At 30.1% G+C, this 13,305-nt stretch overlaps 1 protein-coding gene across 7 annotated transcripts in view; it reads left to right on the top strand.

The window, feature by feature from the left end:
• The first annotated feature begins 571 nt into the window (after positions 1 to 571).
• Positions 572 to 13,305, top strand: part of LOC108740012 (alpha-tocopherol transfer protein-like) — a 19,372-nt gene continuing 6,638 nt past the window's right edge. Inside the window, exons 1-3 of one of the 7 annotated variants that reach the window (XM_025975391.1) lie at positions 572 to 694; positions 1,538 to 1,730; positions 12,269 to 12,448. In XM_025975391.1, coding sequence (XP_025831176.1) covers positions 1,694 to 1,730; positions 12,269 to 12,448 — 217 coding nt within the window. In that variant the 5' untranslated portion in view covers positions 572 to 694; positions 1,538 to 1,693. Of the gene's footprint in view, positions 790 to 1,015; positions 1,235 to 1,537; positions 1,731 to 9,145; positions 9,269 to 12,268; positions 12,449 to 13,305 lie in introns of those variants that run through there. The other 6 variants (XM_025975390.1, XM_025975389.1, XM_025975392.1 and 3 more) reach the window with 6 other exon arrangements.

The following is a 13,305-nucleotide window of genomic DNA, read 5'->3' as shown; positions in this document are numbered from 1 at the left end:
CGATCCCACGCCATCATCTAGACATTTACCAGAGCTGTTTTTCGTTAAGTAAAGGAGTTGAATTAATACTTTGAGATAGAATATTAAAAAGATCAAAATGATCAAATTATTATTAAATATTAAAAACAATTTATAAAGAAATTTTGGAAAAGCCATACAAAAACCGTTGCTTATTCTTGAAAAAGTTCAACGAAAATATTTCAAATTGTCACCTCAAAATAAAAATGATGCTTTTATAGGCATTTAATAAAATTATAAAACAGTAATATTAATAAGCATGTATAAAAGCGCACTTTGTACTTGATTGCTACATGCATGTTCTTTTGCTACACACACAAATAATTTCTTCTGATATCTCTTATTTACTTAAAGATAATGACATTATTTTTACAAGTAAATTTGTACGCAAACACTACATTAAAAAAATGTCAATTTTCGATATTTTTTAAATCTTTATTATAAATTTTTTTGTTATCGTTATCAATCGATTGACTGATTGGCTAAAATACAGAACAATCGTTTGACCTTTGATCTAGAGTTCCGGTATTGTTATAACTTTCAACAGGTTAAGCATACGGTAAATGACAATCGTATACTGCGTGGGTATAAATTTTTGATGGCAATTTTACAAACATTACGGGAAGTTATACATAAATAAAGTGGAGTTTATTTTGCACGAAAAGTAGTGAGTGAAGTATTACGGTTTATTTTGCATTTTAATTTGAAATTTGTTCTCTTTTGTGCCTTGACGCTTAGTAACCAGAAAACGCTAAATTGTTATACATAATTGTAATTGTTATATAATTTTGATTACATTCATGAATATCCGCAATGTAACGCAGAATTGTTAGAAAAATCAAAAATTTGGGATGTCTATTGACGTAATCGTTTAGAGAATATGTTTTTATCAAAATTTTTTGTACATGTAAGGACCGCAAGACTATAATAAAGGTATAGAAAAGAATTAATTACATTCAAAATTTATTCAGCAAATGACGTTTATTTATTGAGACAGGTAGGTGCCAATTAGTCTCAATTAACCAATTACTACGCATAATTTTTAATTTCGACATTTCAAGTTTACCCACCAACCACGTCATTCTTGTTCCTTTTATTATTGGCAATATTTTAGAGGTTTCAGTTTTTAAAAGACACAACCGACTAGTTTGTTGCTTAAAGTAGAAGCAAGAGTGAAACTTCTGATCATCTATCTCTAGCGGAAGTAATTTAGTAGGTAAATCATGTAGGTCAAGGTGATGGTGTATAAAATTTACGTAGGTGAATCAAATCTGTGGTTACTCGAGCTTTAAAAAGGTTTCACTTTACAAAATTGAGCTGTCAATTCTTCACTGGCTTTCGTAAAGTGATGTTGAACTATTTATTTGATAAATAAGTTGATGAATGTCCACATAAATGTACTTATATTATAATCAGTCCCACAGTACGTGTTTAAATAGTTAAATTTTTTATATTCGTTATTGTTAATAATTGGCGTTTGTGGTTGCTAAGTGTATGATTATTTTTATTACAAATTTAGTTGGTATTTAATACCTTTTTCTACAAGTTGGAGGAGTTGGTTTGTTGTTGGTTTTTTTCCGTGATTCATAATGAACTTCGTAGCTGAAAAAGTGCGATAAAATTGTTTAGTTCGAAATAAAATACTTGTGGGTGGTAGCTCATTATCATTTTCACAATGGCAGTTGTGGTGATGAAGCCTGTAACTGAGAGCAGTAAGTAATTGTTAATTTTCTTTGTCAATTATTTACGGCAGAGTGAATGATGTACACACGGTAATTTTGATTACATGTTAAATAATTAAAACAAGGGTAAAAACGGTCTCCTAAAATCATTTTTTATTATACGCTTTGTTATATTTTAAATTTTTAAGTAAGGCTAATAGTTTTTCATTTATTTTTGTAAATAATTGTGCAATACAATATTTTCTTTATATTATAAACATACATAACTACTAAACTTTTTTCTTGTCAAAATCTCAGTATGTGTCTACGTTTTAGATGATATTAAGAAGAATTGTTTTTGATTTTATTTTTAACGTCAATGAAAGTGGGTACTAATTGATGTAATTATAGCTTTTGTTAGTTGAATAAACGGTTATTACAATATTATCTGTCTATCTACCGTAGAAGTACACAAAACGATTAAACTTTAAACAGAGGAGATAGAAAAATTAAACATTTACAATTAGCAAAATAAAATCAGTGCACCGTACATATAAAAGGTACGTTGAAAGATTATGTTGGAAGTCGATATTAATTGCATTTTTATTACATAGTTTTAGTTGTGTTTCGTCAATTACCTGTAAAACTTTTTCTAAGGATTTACTATTTTAATTTGCCTATGGTTGAGCATTATTTGTAGCAGTTGTAATTAATACATAAATTCTAAATAGTGAATGGAAAAATTGGATTTGTCAAATTAAATAATATTTGCAGCATTCTATTTACTATCCAATTAATTTCCTTGATGCATAATATTGCGACAAAAAATTTCGTGCAGTGTTATTCTTATGCGTAGTGATAATTAGGTATTAAGTGTGGTTTATGTGATCACTCTTTTCAATTGGTTATGCTTTCTTAAATATGTAGAATTAAGAATTGTTAGCACATATATTATTGGAATTACATATGTGACATTCATGTGGCACGTTTAATGCATAATAATGAAATATCTATGAAAACGTGTATTTTTACTCGACACTAATGCTAAGTATATTTTAAAGATTTCATTTTAATGAGAAAAATAAAATTATCGTTCAGTGAAAACTATAGATTAACCATTCTTGAGAAAATTGATAGGGTTAGCCTTAGCCTTTACTATATGAAAGTTGATCATAATGATATTAGGTAAAAAAACACTTTTTGAAAACTTTGACTTAATTTTTATTACATTCAAACAAGTTTCGACCTACAATGCCATCTTCAGAAGAAGGATTAATGATCCTTATTAATTAATGACCTTGTAGGTCGAAACTCGTTAAGAATTTAATAAAAATTAAGTTAAAGTTTTCAAAAAGTGTTTTTTTACCAAATACTATTAATTAATTTCAAAATAGAAATATGGGTAAGTATAACACTAGTAAAAAATGATGATTGTCACCAATACGTATAAATAGACTAAACTTTGCAGTCTAATCGTGCATTTAGCATTGCGATTTTAATTATTTAACATGTATAATGTCCAGCTGTTTTATGTGTCAATAATAAACTTTTGATTCGCTATTAAATACTATATTTATCGAAGATGGAGCATTATTTTCGTTGTCTTCATTACCGAGCGATTTGAAAGGCTATTGAGCTTCCAAATGCGCATGAATAATTAATTTTTGCACATTTTCATTTAAGTATTAGAATAGACAAAGTCAATGAATCCAAGATTACAGTTCTAGAATTTGATTTAGGATTGCGCGTGTAAATGGCACAAGGACATTTATGTAATTATCCTTAATGGGACCCGGAAAAAAGCTAACAATAAATTTTGACATATGTATCAATGTACAACCTTCTTGCTAACAAATATACTCCAAAATATGCATTTTATTAATATCTAGCATTAAATGCTGTCCTTAATGATGATTTTTTACAATCCATAAGGACCTCGCATAATCCTTGTGGAAAATATGATGTAGCAGGATTTTAATAAAGTGGTCGATCGAGTGGCATTGTTAAGGTAGAAAAGACAGAGCCGGAATAAAATAAATTCATACATTTAACGATTACATAGAACCTTTTCAGAAATATTTAAATCATTATTAAATATCAATGGAAACAAATCAAACGATTTTAACATTAGGATCGGCTTTATATAAACAATTAAAATTTTAAATTATGAATTAATTTTCCCTTTACTTTCCGGCGGCTATTTCCAGTTGGTCATAAATTATTTTAGGTAGTCATAAATGATAGCTGCTACTAACGTTAGGTTAGAGATGCCCTTTGGTTTTCATATGATTGTTACAAGGACTTTTTGACAAACGGCAGGTTCATTGTAAAGTTAATATACCTTTTTAGCACAGTTTATTTAGGATCATCACGTAAGGTTATAGAAATAATGTAATTCAACTGCATAAAGATTTATGATATAAAATAAAAATTTAGTTAAAGTTAATTTAAATCATTATATAGCTAATAAATGCAAAAAAAAAGTTATCATTAGTCAGTTGATTTATTATTCTGCCACGTCATGACGTACGCTAGGGATAGCACTTAGACCTAATTTAAATAGATTTGTAATTAATTCTGTACGTAACCTTCGAATTTCCATTTATTTAACTGAAGTAAATGTCCCATTTCCGTTGATATCTATTTTAAAACTGTATTTGGAAGGCATACACTCGAGAAAATTTAGCACAGTATGTAGACAATTGCATATCTACTTATGCTTTCTGTTATCAGAATAAAATTGTTTTAGATGAAAGTTTCATTTGATGCATCTGCATGTTTCATTCGAATTTATACTGTACAGACTAAAAATACATATAAAATATTTTGCAGGATAGGTTAAAAATAAGTTTCCTTTACAATCATTGGAAATATTTTAGTAATTGAGATGTTACGTGTTAGCTAATGTGTGTGCTTTATGGATTTGCCATTGTCCGGATGTAATATTTGTAATGTACTGGTGATTGTAATACTTGATAAAAGGAACGACAATTAATAATGATAGATATTGTTATATATAAGTTTTAGCAATTGATACAAGATAGGCATCTTTCTGATGATTCAAAGTTTAAATGAGAATTTTTTTAAAATCGTCCAGATTTGGACATAATAACTAAAAACTTCTTAATATCCCGATAGCGTTTATTTTCGTTCGTTTGGCAAGTATTCAAACAAACATTTACCCGAATAGTACTAAAAATCCTAAATTTCAAATCCGATATATCGGTGGATCTAAGTATACTAAGTTACTTCACCAGTGGCGTAATTTAATGCTTGCAAAATTACGTAAGCTTCACCATAATAACAAATATGCTCTGTCCGTATGGTTTTCAAAAGATCAAAAATTTGTTTTAGAGGAATATTATTCATATATTTTGTTTTTTTTTTAGAATTCTTGTTAACCTTGGTTATTTGACTAAATATAACAGAAATAGTATCTAAAAGAAATTGATGTATTAAACCCTGTGAGCTAGAATCAAGGAAGTGTAAATCCTGAAAAAAATATGTGCTCTGCTGTTTTAATATATTTTAATTTTGTAAGATTATTACTTGGTATTTATAAAAATTGTTTTCTATTAAATTTATAAATATTTTGGCCACGTTTTAAAATATAATTTATTACCGTCAGTGATTATGCAATCCTCAAAGAAATTCTAATATCTAGCTATTACCTAGTAATGGAGTAACAGCCAAAAAAAATCTATGAAAAAACGTAAGCAGCAATTAAGAATCTGCGTATAGAGACGTATTTTGTAACAGAATTCTAAAAATACATTGCTTTGTCTGCTAAATAATAAAATTTATTTTTTAAAAATTACTTGCGATTAGTCGAGGCGTTTTACGTCACGGACGTGTCTTCAATATAAAATTAAGAACGACAGAAATATTTAAATTAGGCACTATAAACAGTAGACCTTGATGGTCACACGGTTTTCGCCGAAACTTCAAATATTTAATGGGTGATCGAAATTGGGATTTACAAACTTAAATAATATTAATAAAGAAAATGACACAAGAGGGTTTAGCAATACCGTACTATCCCGAAATCCAATAAAGGGAAAGTATCAGAATTATTTTCAATTAAAAATATTACATACTTATTAAAATCGATCATCAAAATTTTCTCTACATTTCTGGATATCCTGCTTGGAAATAGCAGAGGGAAGGACATTGCAAAATATTCCGATAATGACGATGCAAAATGGAAAATAATAAATGAAATTTCCAAATTGAAAATGTAAAATAAAACATTTTCATCTTGAAATCATTGTCGCACGGGGTGGAGTTTTGCACTTTAATGCAGCAACCAGTAGAATAAATCCTGTAAACATTAAAGGTAATTAAAGGATAACGTTTTGCATTTTTTCAAGTTATCTGGTTACAAGTAAATGATTCTTTGCATGCATTTAGTTGCAGTTTTAAACTACTGTTCCATAGTCGAGACTGTGTGCCTAAAAAGAATCTCTAGATAACTTGCAATCTACCTTGAAAAAGCCTTGTAATGAAATGCGAAACGTGGGGGTGGTATTTTAGAATCACATCTTTTATCCTTTAATCGTTAAGAATAGAAATTAAATCTCTATTTAGGTAAAGATTTCGCAGTCGTTGTTAATGTCGTCTTTTTTTTAGGGCTTTCTAGGCGTCGTCTTTCACCGTTTATCCTCGACGTTTCGTCGCCACGCACGGACGACATCTTCAGGAAAATAGAGATCTGCATCAAAATATCTTGAAGATGTCGTCCGTGAGTAGCGACGAAACGTCAAGGATAAACCCTGAAAGACGACTGCCACAAAGAACGAAAAGCTATGACTACAGAAATTAAATCCTTTATCTTTACCAGCAGTAATACGAGGGTGGATTGATAAGTTTCCGGCCTGACCAAGAAAAACAAGGTTTTTAAAAATTTTTTTTTTTTATTTCTCAACATAATCTCCTCCAAGGCTGATACATTTCTCATAGCGGTGTTCCAGTCTATTAATGCCATCTCTATAGACTGATTCGTCAAGCTCCTCAAAATAACCATTTACAGCTTCGATTACTTCTTCATTGTCCGCAAATCTCTTACCGCCAAGCCATTTTTTGAGATTAGGGAACAGAAAATAGTCACTCGGGACTAGGTCTGGAGAGTAAGGAGGGTGCGGCATCAATTCAAACTTTAGATCGTTGATTTTAGCCGTCGCAACGATTGACGTGTGCGCTGGTGCGTTATCGTGATGAAACAAGATTTTTTTCTTCGCCAGATGAGGTCGTTTAATTTTCACCTCGTGGCTCAAACGTTGCAATAAGTCTGCGTAGTATTGACCAGTGATAGTATTACCCTTTGCAAGGTAATCAATGTATATAATACCTCTTGCATCCCAAAAAACAGTAGCCATAACCTTGTTCGCCGAAAAAATTGTTTTTGCCTTCTTTGGAGTTGGTTCCCCTGGTCCAATCCACTGTTTAGACTGTTCTTTGGTTTCAGGAGTGTAGTGGTGGACCCACGTTTCGTCAACGGTTACGAATCGACGCAAAAATTCGCTTGGATTACGCTTATACAATGACAAATTTGCGGTAGAAATGTTTTTTCGAATCAATTTTTGGTCGACTGTTAGCAAACGCGGCACCCATCTTGCACAGAGCTTTTCCATATGCAAATGTTGGTGCAAAATATGTTGCACACGTTCATATGACATCTTACAGGTCTCAGCTATCTCACGCACTTTCAATCTGCGGTCTCCCAGCACTATTTGATGAATTTTTTCGATCATATCTGGAGTTGTGACCTCAACGGGGCGTCCTGAGCGAGGCCCATCAGAGGTGCTCACACGACCCTTTTTAAACTCGGAAACCCACTGCTTAACGGTTGAATATGACGGGGAGGATGTCCCCAGTGTTGAGTCCATCTCTTTTTTAATTTCCTTCGGCGTTAACCCCTTCAAATAAAAGTATTTGATGACAGCACGATTTTCCTGCTTTTCCATTTTTACGAAAACCACAGAGGCGTCTTGTTCAGCGTGCTGTCAAACCTACACTAGCAAGGAGATCGGGCTGAAACTATAGCTACAAGCTATCCAAGGATGGTACTATAGAATGTCACCTCAAGGTAGGCCTAGTGGCGTCATCTCTTGGTTAGGCCGGAAACTTATCAATCCACCCTCGTAGTCTGAAATGAAATATTATGGTTATCTACTAAAAGACTTCACATATATTTTTTATGGATTAATGTGGATTCTGATTCGATTGTAGGCTAAAAAGTTAGAAACCGAATTTGTCTATTGAAAATAAATATCTGTATTTGTAAATTTTTCCTGGAGTCATTTTATAATCGAACTGACTCAGACGTAACATGCAGATTTACCTATTTGCGTAGGTACTCAATTCATTTTAATTATATATGTAATTATGTTAAATGGCGTTTTTAAAAAATTACGTAAGCCATTTCTTTAGAACGAATCAAATACCATTAACTATCAATTTACAAAATTTATATGCATAAATATATCCTGTGTTAGTAGTTAGACCTGCCTCAAGTATAAAAAAATTAAAACAGCTAGAAACTAGGCTTCATTTTTTATTTGTTTGACGACGACGCTCCTGTCACATGAATTGAGTTCTGATTTCACTTGCCTCTTAAAAACTATCTATTAACAAAAGCTCAGCTGTAGTAAAAATCATGAAGCCTATCGAGAGCTTCTTTTAAAGTACGGCCAATTTGAAATATACGTATCTAAAGTAAATTTTATTTTCATTATATTCACGACTCTTAATATTTGAGAAACCATAGACAATAATTTGGACTAAATTTAATTTTTTCGACAAGTATTAAGGAAAGATGGCAGTAAGATTGCCAAAACAATTCATGTTTTTAATAACAAATACCATATTTTGACAATCTTGCATGTTTTTGGAGTAAATTTATCTTTAATAAGTAGGACAAAACCGATATAATTTTATTTTTTTAAAATTGATAACAATAGGGTATGATTGATCCAATCTTTCGTACGCAAAGAAATTTTACGATTTTTTATTACGATTTTCTACCTTTGGCTGATCTTCATTAGATTACTTTGATTTTCCCAGTTGCGAACGTTTGTTTACAGTTTCAAATAAGTACTTCAGTTATTATTATTGCAAATAAAAGATTTTACAAACTTTTTAAATACTGACAACTTTTAGTGCATAAAAGAAAATTACAGTAGTAACAAAATTCAATCTGTTATAATCAATGTTAAATAAAATTACAAACAAATATTTGCCTTCTTCAGCTTTACCTTCTAAACCTGAATTCGCGTTGACATTGAATCGACCAGTAAAAAAAAAACATACTTTAACGGGTCAAAAGTCAGTCTTCGCGAGACTTACGATGACGTAAGTCAACGACGGTAGATGGCTGGTTTTCTTGAACATCTACTTTACTTAAGATGCATCAAGCTTAATTAAGGACAGGTGCGCATGTTCGTGTTCACCTGCATGGTTTCACTTTTCTCATGGAAACTTCTTATTAGTCGTACAGGTGACTTTAAGCGGGTTGGTTCTGTAATAGTAGTTACTTTCATATTGTTTTCTGTGATCAAAACTTTTCAATTTTTTCATCACAATGCCTAAACGTAAGTTACCATTTATCATCTATTATATAAAAAATCATGTGAATACCTGCTAGACGTTTAAATTTTCTCTTTTGTTCATTGTCATTTTGAATTACAGTTTTATTTATTATGATACAAAACTCCTGAAAATATTTTCAAGTCAAATTTTAATCTGTAATCGTGCATTCTCTGTTCTTTTCAAGTTGTTACTTTAAACTTTTGCATTATAAATACCGTGTTGAATTATTAACTCAATTATTTGCAAAAAAAATGATTACACAAACATATAAAGTAATTATTTATTTGAATTAATGACGCAATCGGACTTTGTTTTGAATCCTTTAAACGTACGTCAAAACGTTGTTATTAATTATGATAATAATAGGTAAACACTTACATTAGCATCATCCTTGTAAAAGCTTGCAATAGCTTCAATGGCAAAAGGTCAGTTTTCACTTAAAACATTATTTATAAAAAACATTGAAATTACGTTATTTTTATTAATAAATAAGGTACATAAATTTAAATTTGTGTGTATATCCTTTATTAAGGATAATGAATTCATTAACACATTTTTTTTAATAATCCCATTGCGCACAATACAAATACTGCTTTATTTATTTAGTTCATATATGCATCAATATACAAATTTTAAAGTAAAATCACTTTAATGCAAATTCGTCCTTCAAGATTAGCCACGTAAAGGAATTGCAAAAATGAATGGAGAGACGTTTTTTGATTGGAATCAAAGTTGATTAAAACTTTTCTTCAATTTTAAGCATTACTTACTATTAATCACAACTTTCTTGTTTCAAATGCTATTGGAATAATTTTTCATTTTCTTATTATGTATATTGGAATCTATAGCAAACTACTTTTTCTTGTTAATCATCAAAATCGTTCAAAAATTAGCCAACTTTGACTCTCCCTTGCAAAAAAATTGAAAAACTTTACTCTATTAATTTCTGCTGTAATTTCAGTCGGCTATCTCACAGGACAAAGCATATTAGAGTAGTTTTTCGTAATTTTTTAACAAAGCCAGAAATGAATGAATAAAAATTTACAACACAATTGCTTGCAATTGTAGGGTTCTTTATTACAAAATCAACTTTCCGGGAAAAGTGCTTTTGGATTCCTCATCTATGAAATCTTTATTGTTTGTAGTATACTAGTTACTGCAACGATAATTTATTGTTAATTTTCGAATTTTAGAGTTTTTAAAAATAATTCAAAATATAGTACTTAAATGTATGACATAATAGAATTTTGAGGAATAATAATTTTAATTTTCGAAAACTCTATAATTATAAGCAAGCGATACAGAGGTCTTCGCTTTAATTATTACTCATTTGAATTGGTAATTTTTGCGTATGTAACTTTAGTTAGCTGCAGAATGAAAAGATAATATTCAACTTATATAATATAATTTGTAATGTTGGAACAGATACAATAAAAAGTACCGATAAATACATGAATATTGCTTTTTGGCTTAAAATGAGTTAGTATTTTGGACAGTACTTCTGTTTTCAAATTTCTTACCTTTTACTCTTTTAATATAATAAAAAATATATGTACAAAACATACTGTTTATGTAACTACTAGTAAGTTCTTTTGCATTGCAAATATTTTATACCGTTTATTCTGCGATATTTACCTATCAACTAAAGATATTCGAAGCGTTACTTCTGAATTAGTTAATGCAATTGCATACCAATGTATCATGGGGAAACCCTTCACCAGCTGATTTGTCATACTTAAGTAATTAACCGTAAAATTGCCTAATATATCAATGTAAGTTGTGGGATTTAATCAACTGATGCACAAAAACGTATAGAATCTTATGCTTATCAAGACTCTCGTTGTGTTTTCCGTAATAACTTAGTTAGTCCTTTAAAAATTGTTAAAAGAAATGATGTTGTATAATTGTCACTTAGATGTATCTAATTAACCTTCGATAAATCTCAGAAGGCTGTTTAGTGCTGTTGACAAGTAGTCTCTTGTAAAATTTTCCAATAAGTAATTAGTACACAAAATTGTTGTATGAACCGTACACAATGATTTCAACTATTTTTATTCAAGGATAGTTGTCACAAGTAATTTTCCAATAAATACTGCATTAAGTACATGAAATATTGGGCATTAAGTGATATAGGTAGTTCTTATCGCGAAACATCTCAAGGAGAATTTTGAAGAAACTTACTCGTCTTATCATACATTTGATATAAATAAGCCCATAACATCTGATAAGAATTGCAAAAGAATTTTATTATTTTGAACAGTTATTTTCAACAACAACATACATGCAACATTAGTAAACACGACTGTTTGTTGTCAATGGAAGTTTATTAAAATAAAAAACGCTTGAATTTTCGTTCCGATATTTAGGACGAAAATTCTAGTGATCATGCTGAGTATTTGGTTGAGTTTACTAACATTTTATTCAAATATCAGCGAAAAATACGCTAACCGATCATCATTTTTTAAATTTACACCTACAAGGCATAACAATTCTTTATGTGATAAACGAACATTATATATTTAAAAATGTGGTACTATAGATAAATATGTATTTAAAAAATGTGGTTTATTTTTATCTACTCATTTGAATTTACAAAATTTTGTTGAATCATTAAAATTAAGGGGATTCTCTTTCTAGCAATGCAATTGTTTTGATATTATTCTAGATGCTCAAATATACAATCCATTATTTCTACACCATTTTCTCATTAATTGACTCTTAATTGCCATCTTAATAATATTTTAAGAAGTGCTTTATAATACATCAACTTAATTCATATTCCCAGACATATGTAGTTTCCAAATAAAGAAAATTGAGCCAGTATGATGACTTTAATAATAAAATGCATATTAAACGAAGGTCTTTAATTATAACTACACCCATTTGGCGTAAAAATTTGTTGTCAAACTAATTATCTGTAGAATGTAATGACTTGCGTAATTTAACGGGATTTACGTATACGAATAGGTAAATTAATTAATCAACTTTCTGTTCTATTACAGTTGCCGAGACAATGCTTACGGACATGGAGAGGTTACCAAGTTTACAACTTGGTAATTTCACATTGGAATTCGAATTAGGGGACCTTTCACCGGAAATGCAAGAGGTGGCTCGTAAGGAACTTAGGGAAAATCCCGATCTCAAAAGGGAAGCCGTAGAAGAATTGAGAGAACTATTAAAAGGTATTATTATACAAAAGTTCTTTTTATAGAGTCATTGTATTTAATAATTATTCGACCGCATTAATGTGACACAAATGCAATAAACCTAAACTCACCCTTGTAGAGTGTGTATTTAAGCTATTTACTTTTGAGTGCCCTTAGATCCTTTTCATCTGTTCAAGCAGTATCAAAAATGAGAACAATTTCTATCTGAGTGGTTACATATATTTTATAATCCCTGTTAACGGTCAGTGCTGTCGCATTTACACTAAAATTTCTCAGCGATCATTGAGCTTCCTACTTTCATTGCGTTTGCCCTGTCAAAGCGTAAATACCATCAATTAGTGTTTTAAAAACTGAATGATGCATGTTTCACTGCAAATTCCTTATCTTTGAGTTTCTTATTCAAAAAGGAGTACAGCTATACATATATATGAAACTGGCATGTTAAGAATAACAATTTAACAATAATAGAAGAGAAATACAAAATTTCCTATAATCTACAATCCCCATTTCTATGTATGTAAGGGTTACATTACGAAAAGTCTCTTTCTATTGAGCATCTACATTTCCAAAACCTGGAGATCTCGTAGATAGTATTACGTCAATCAGTGGAATTTGGTTTTTATGTTTATATGGATTTGAGGATCACAATATTGTTTGCAACGTAATAGTAAGAAACCTAAATTTTTCTTGATTTTTTTTATTAATTCATAAGTTACTAGACGAAAAAGAAAATCAAATTGCAACTTCATTGATATACCAGTTCAAAATTGAACAGTATAGGATAAAAATGTAGATAACTTTCTTGATTTTCTTATGCATATAAATAAAAATTAACTGCAATTTAAAAGACAAATAGTTAGTAATTGAGATGT

The sequence above is a fragment of the Agrilus planipennis genome, unplaced genomic scaffold (assembly GCF_000699045.2).
Source record: "Agrilus planipennis isolate EAB-ADULT unplaced genomic scaffold, Apla_2.0 scaffold200, whole genome shotgun sequence".
Taxonomy (NCBI): domain Eukaryota; kingdom Metazoa; phylum Arthropoda; class Insecta; order Coleoptera; family Buprestidae; genus Agrilus; species Agrilus planipennis.
This window is presented reverse-complemented; position numbering and strand designations above follow the sequence as displayed.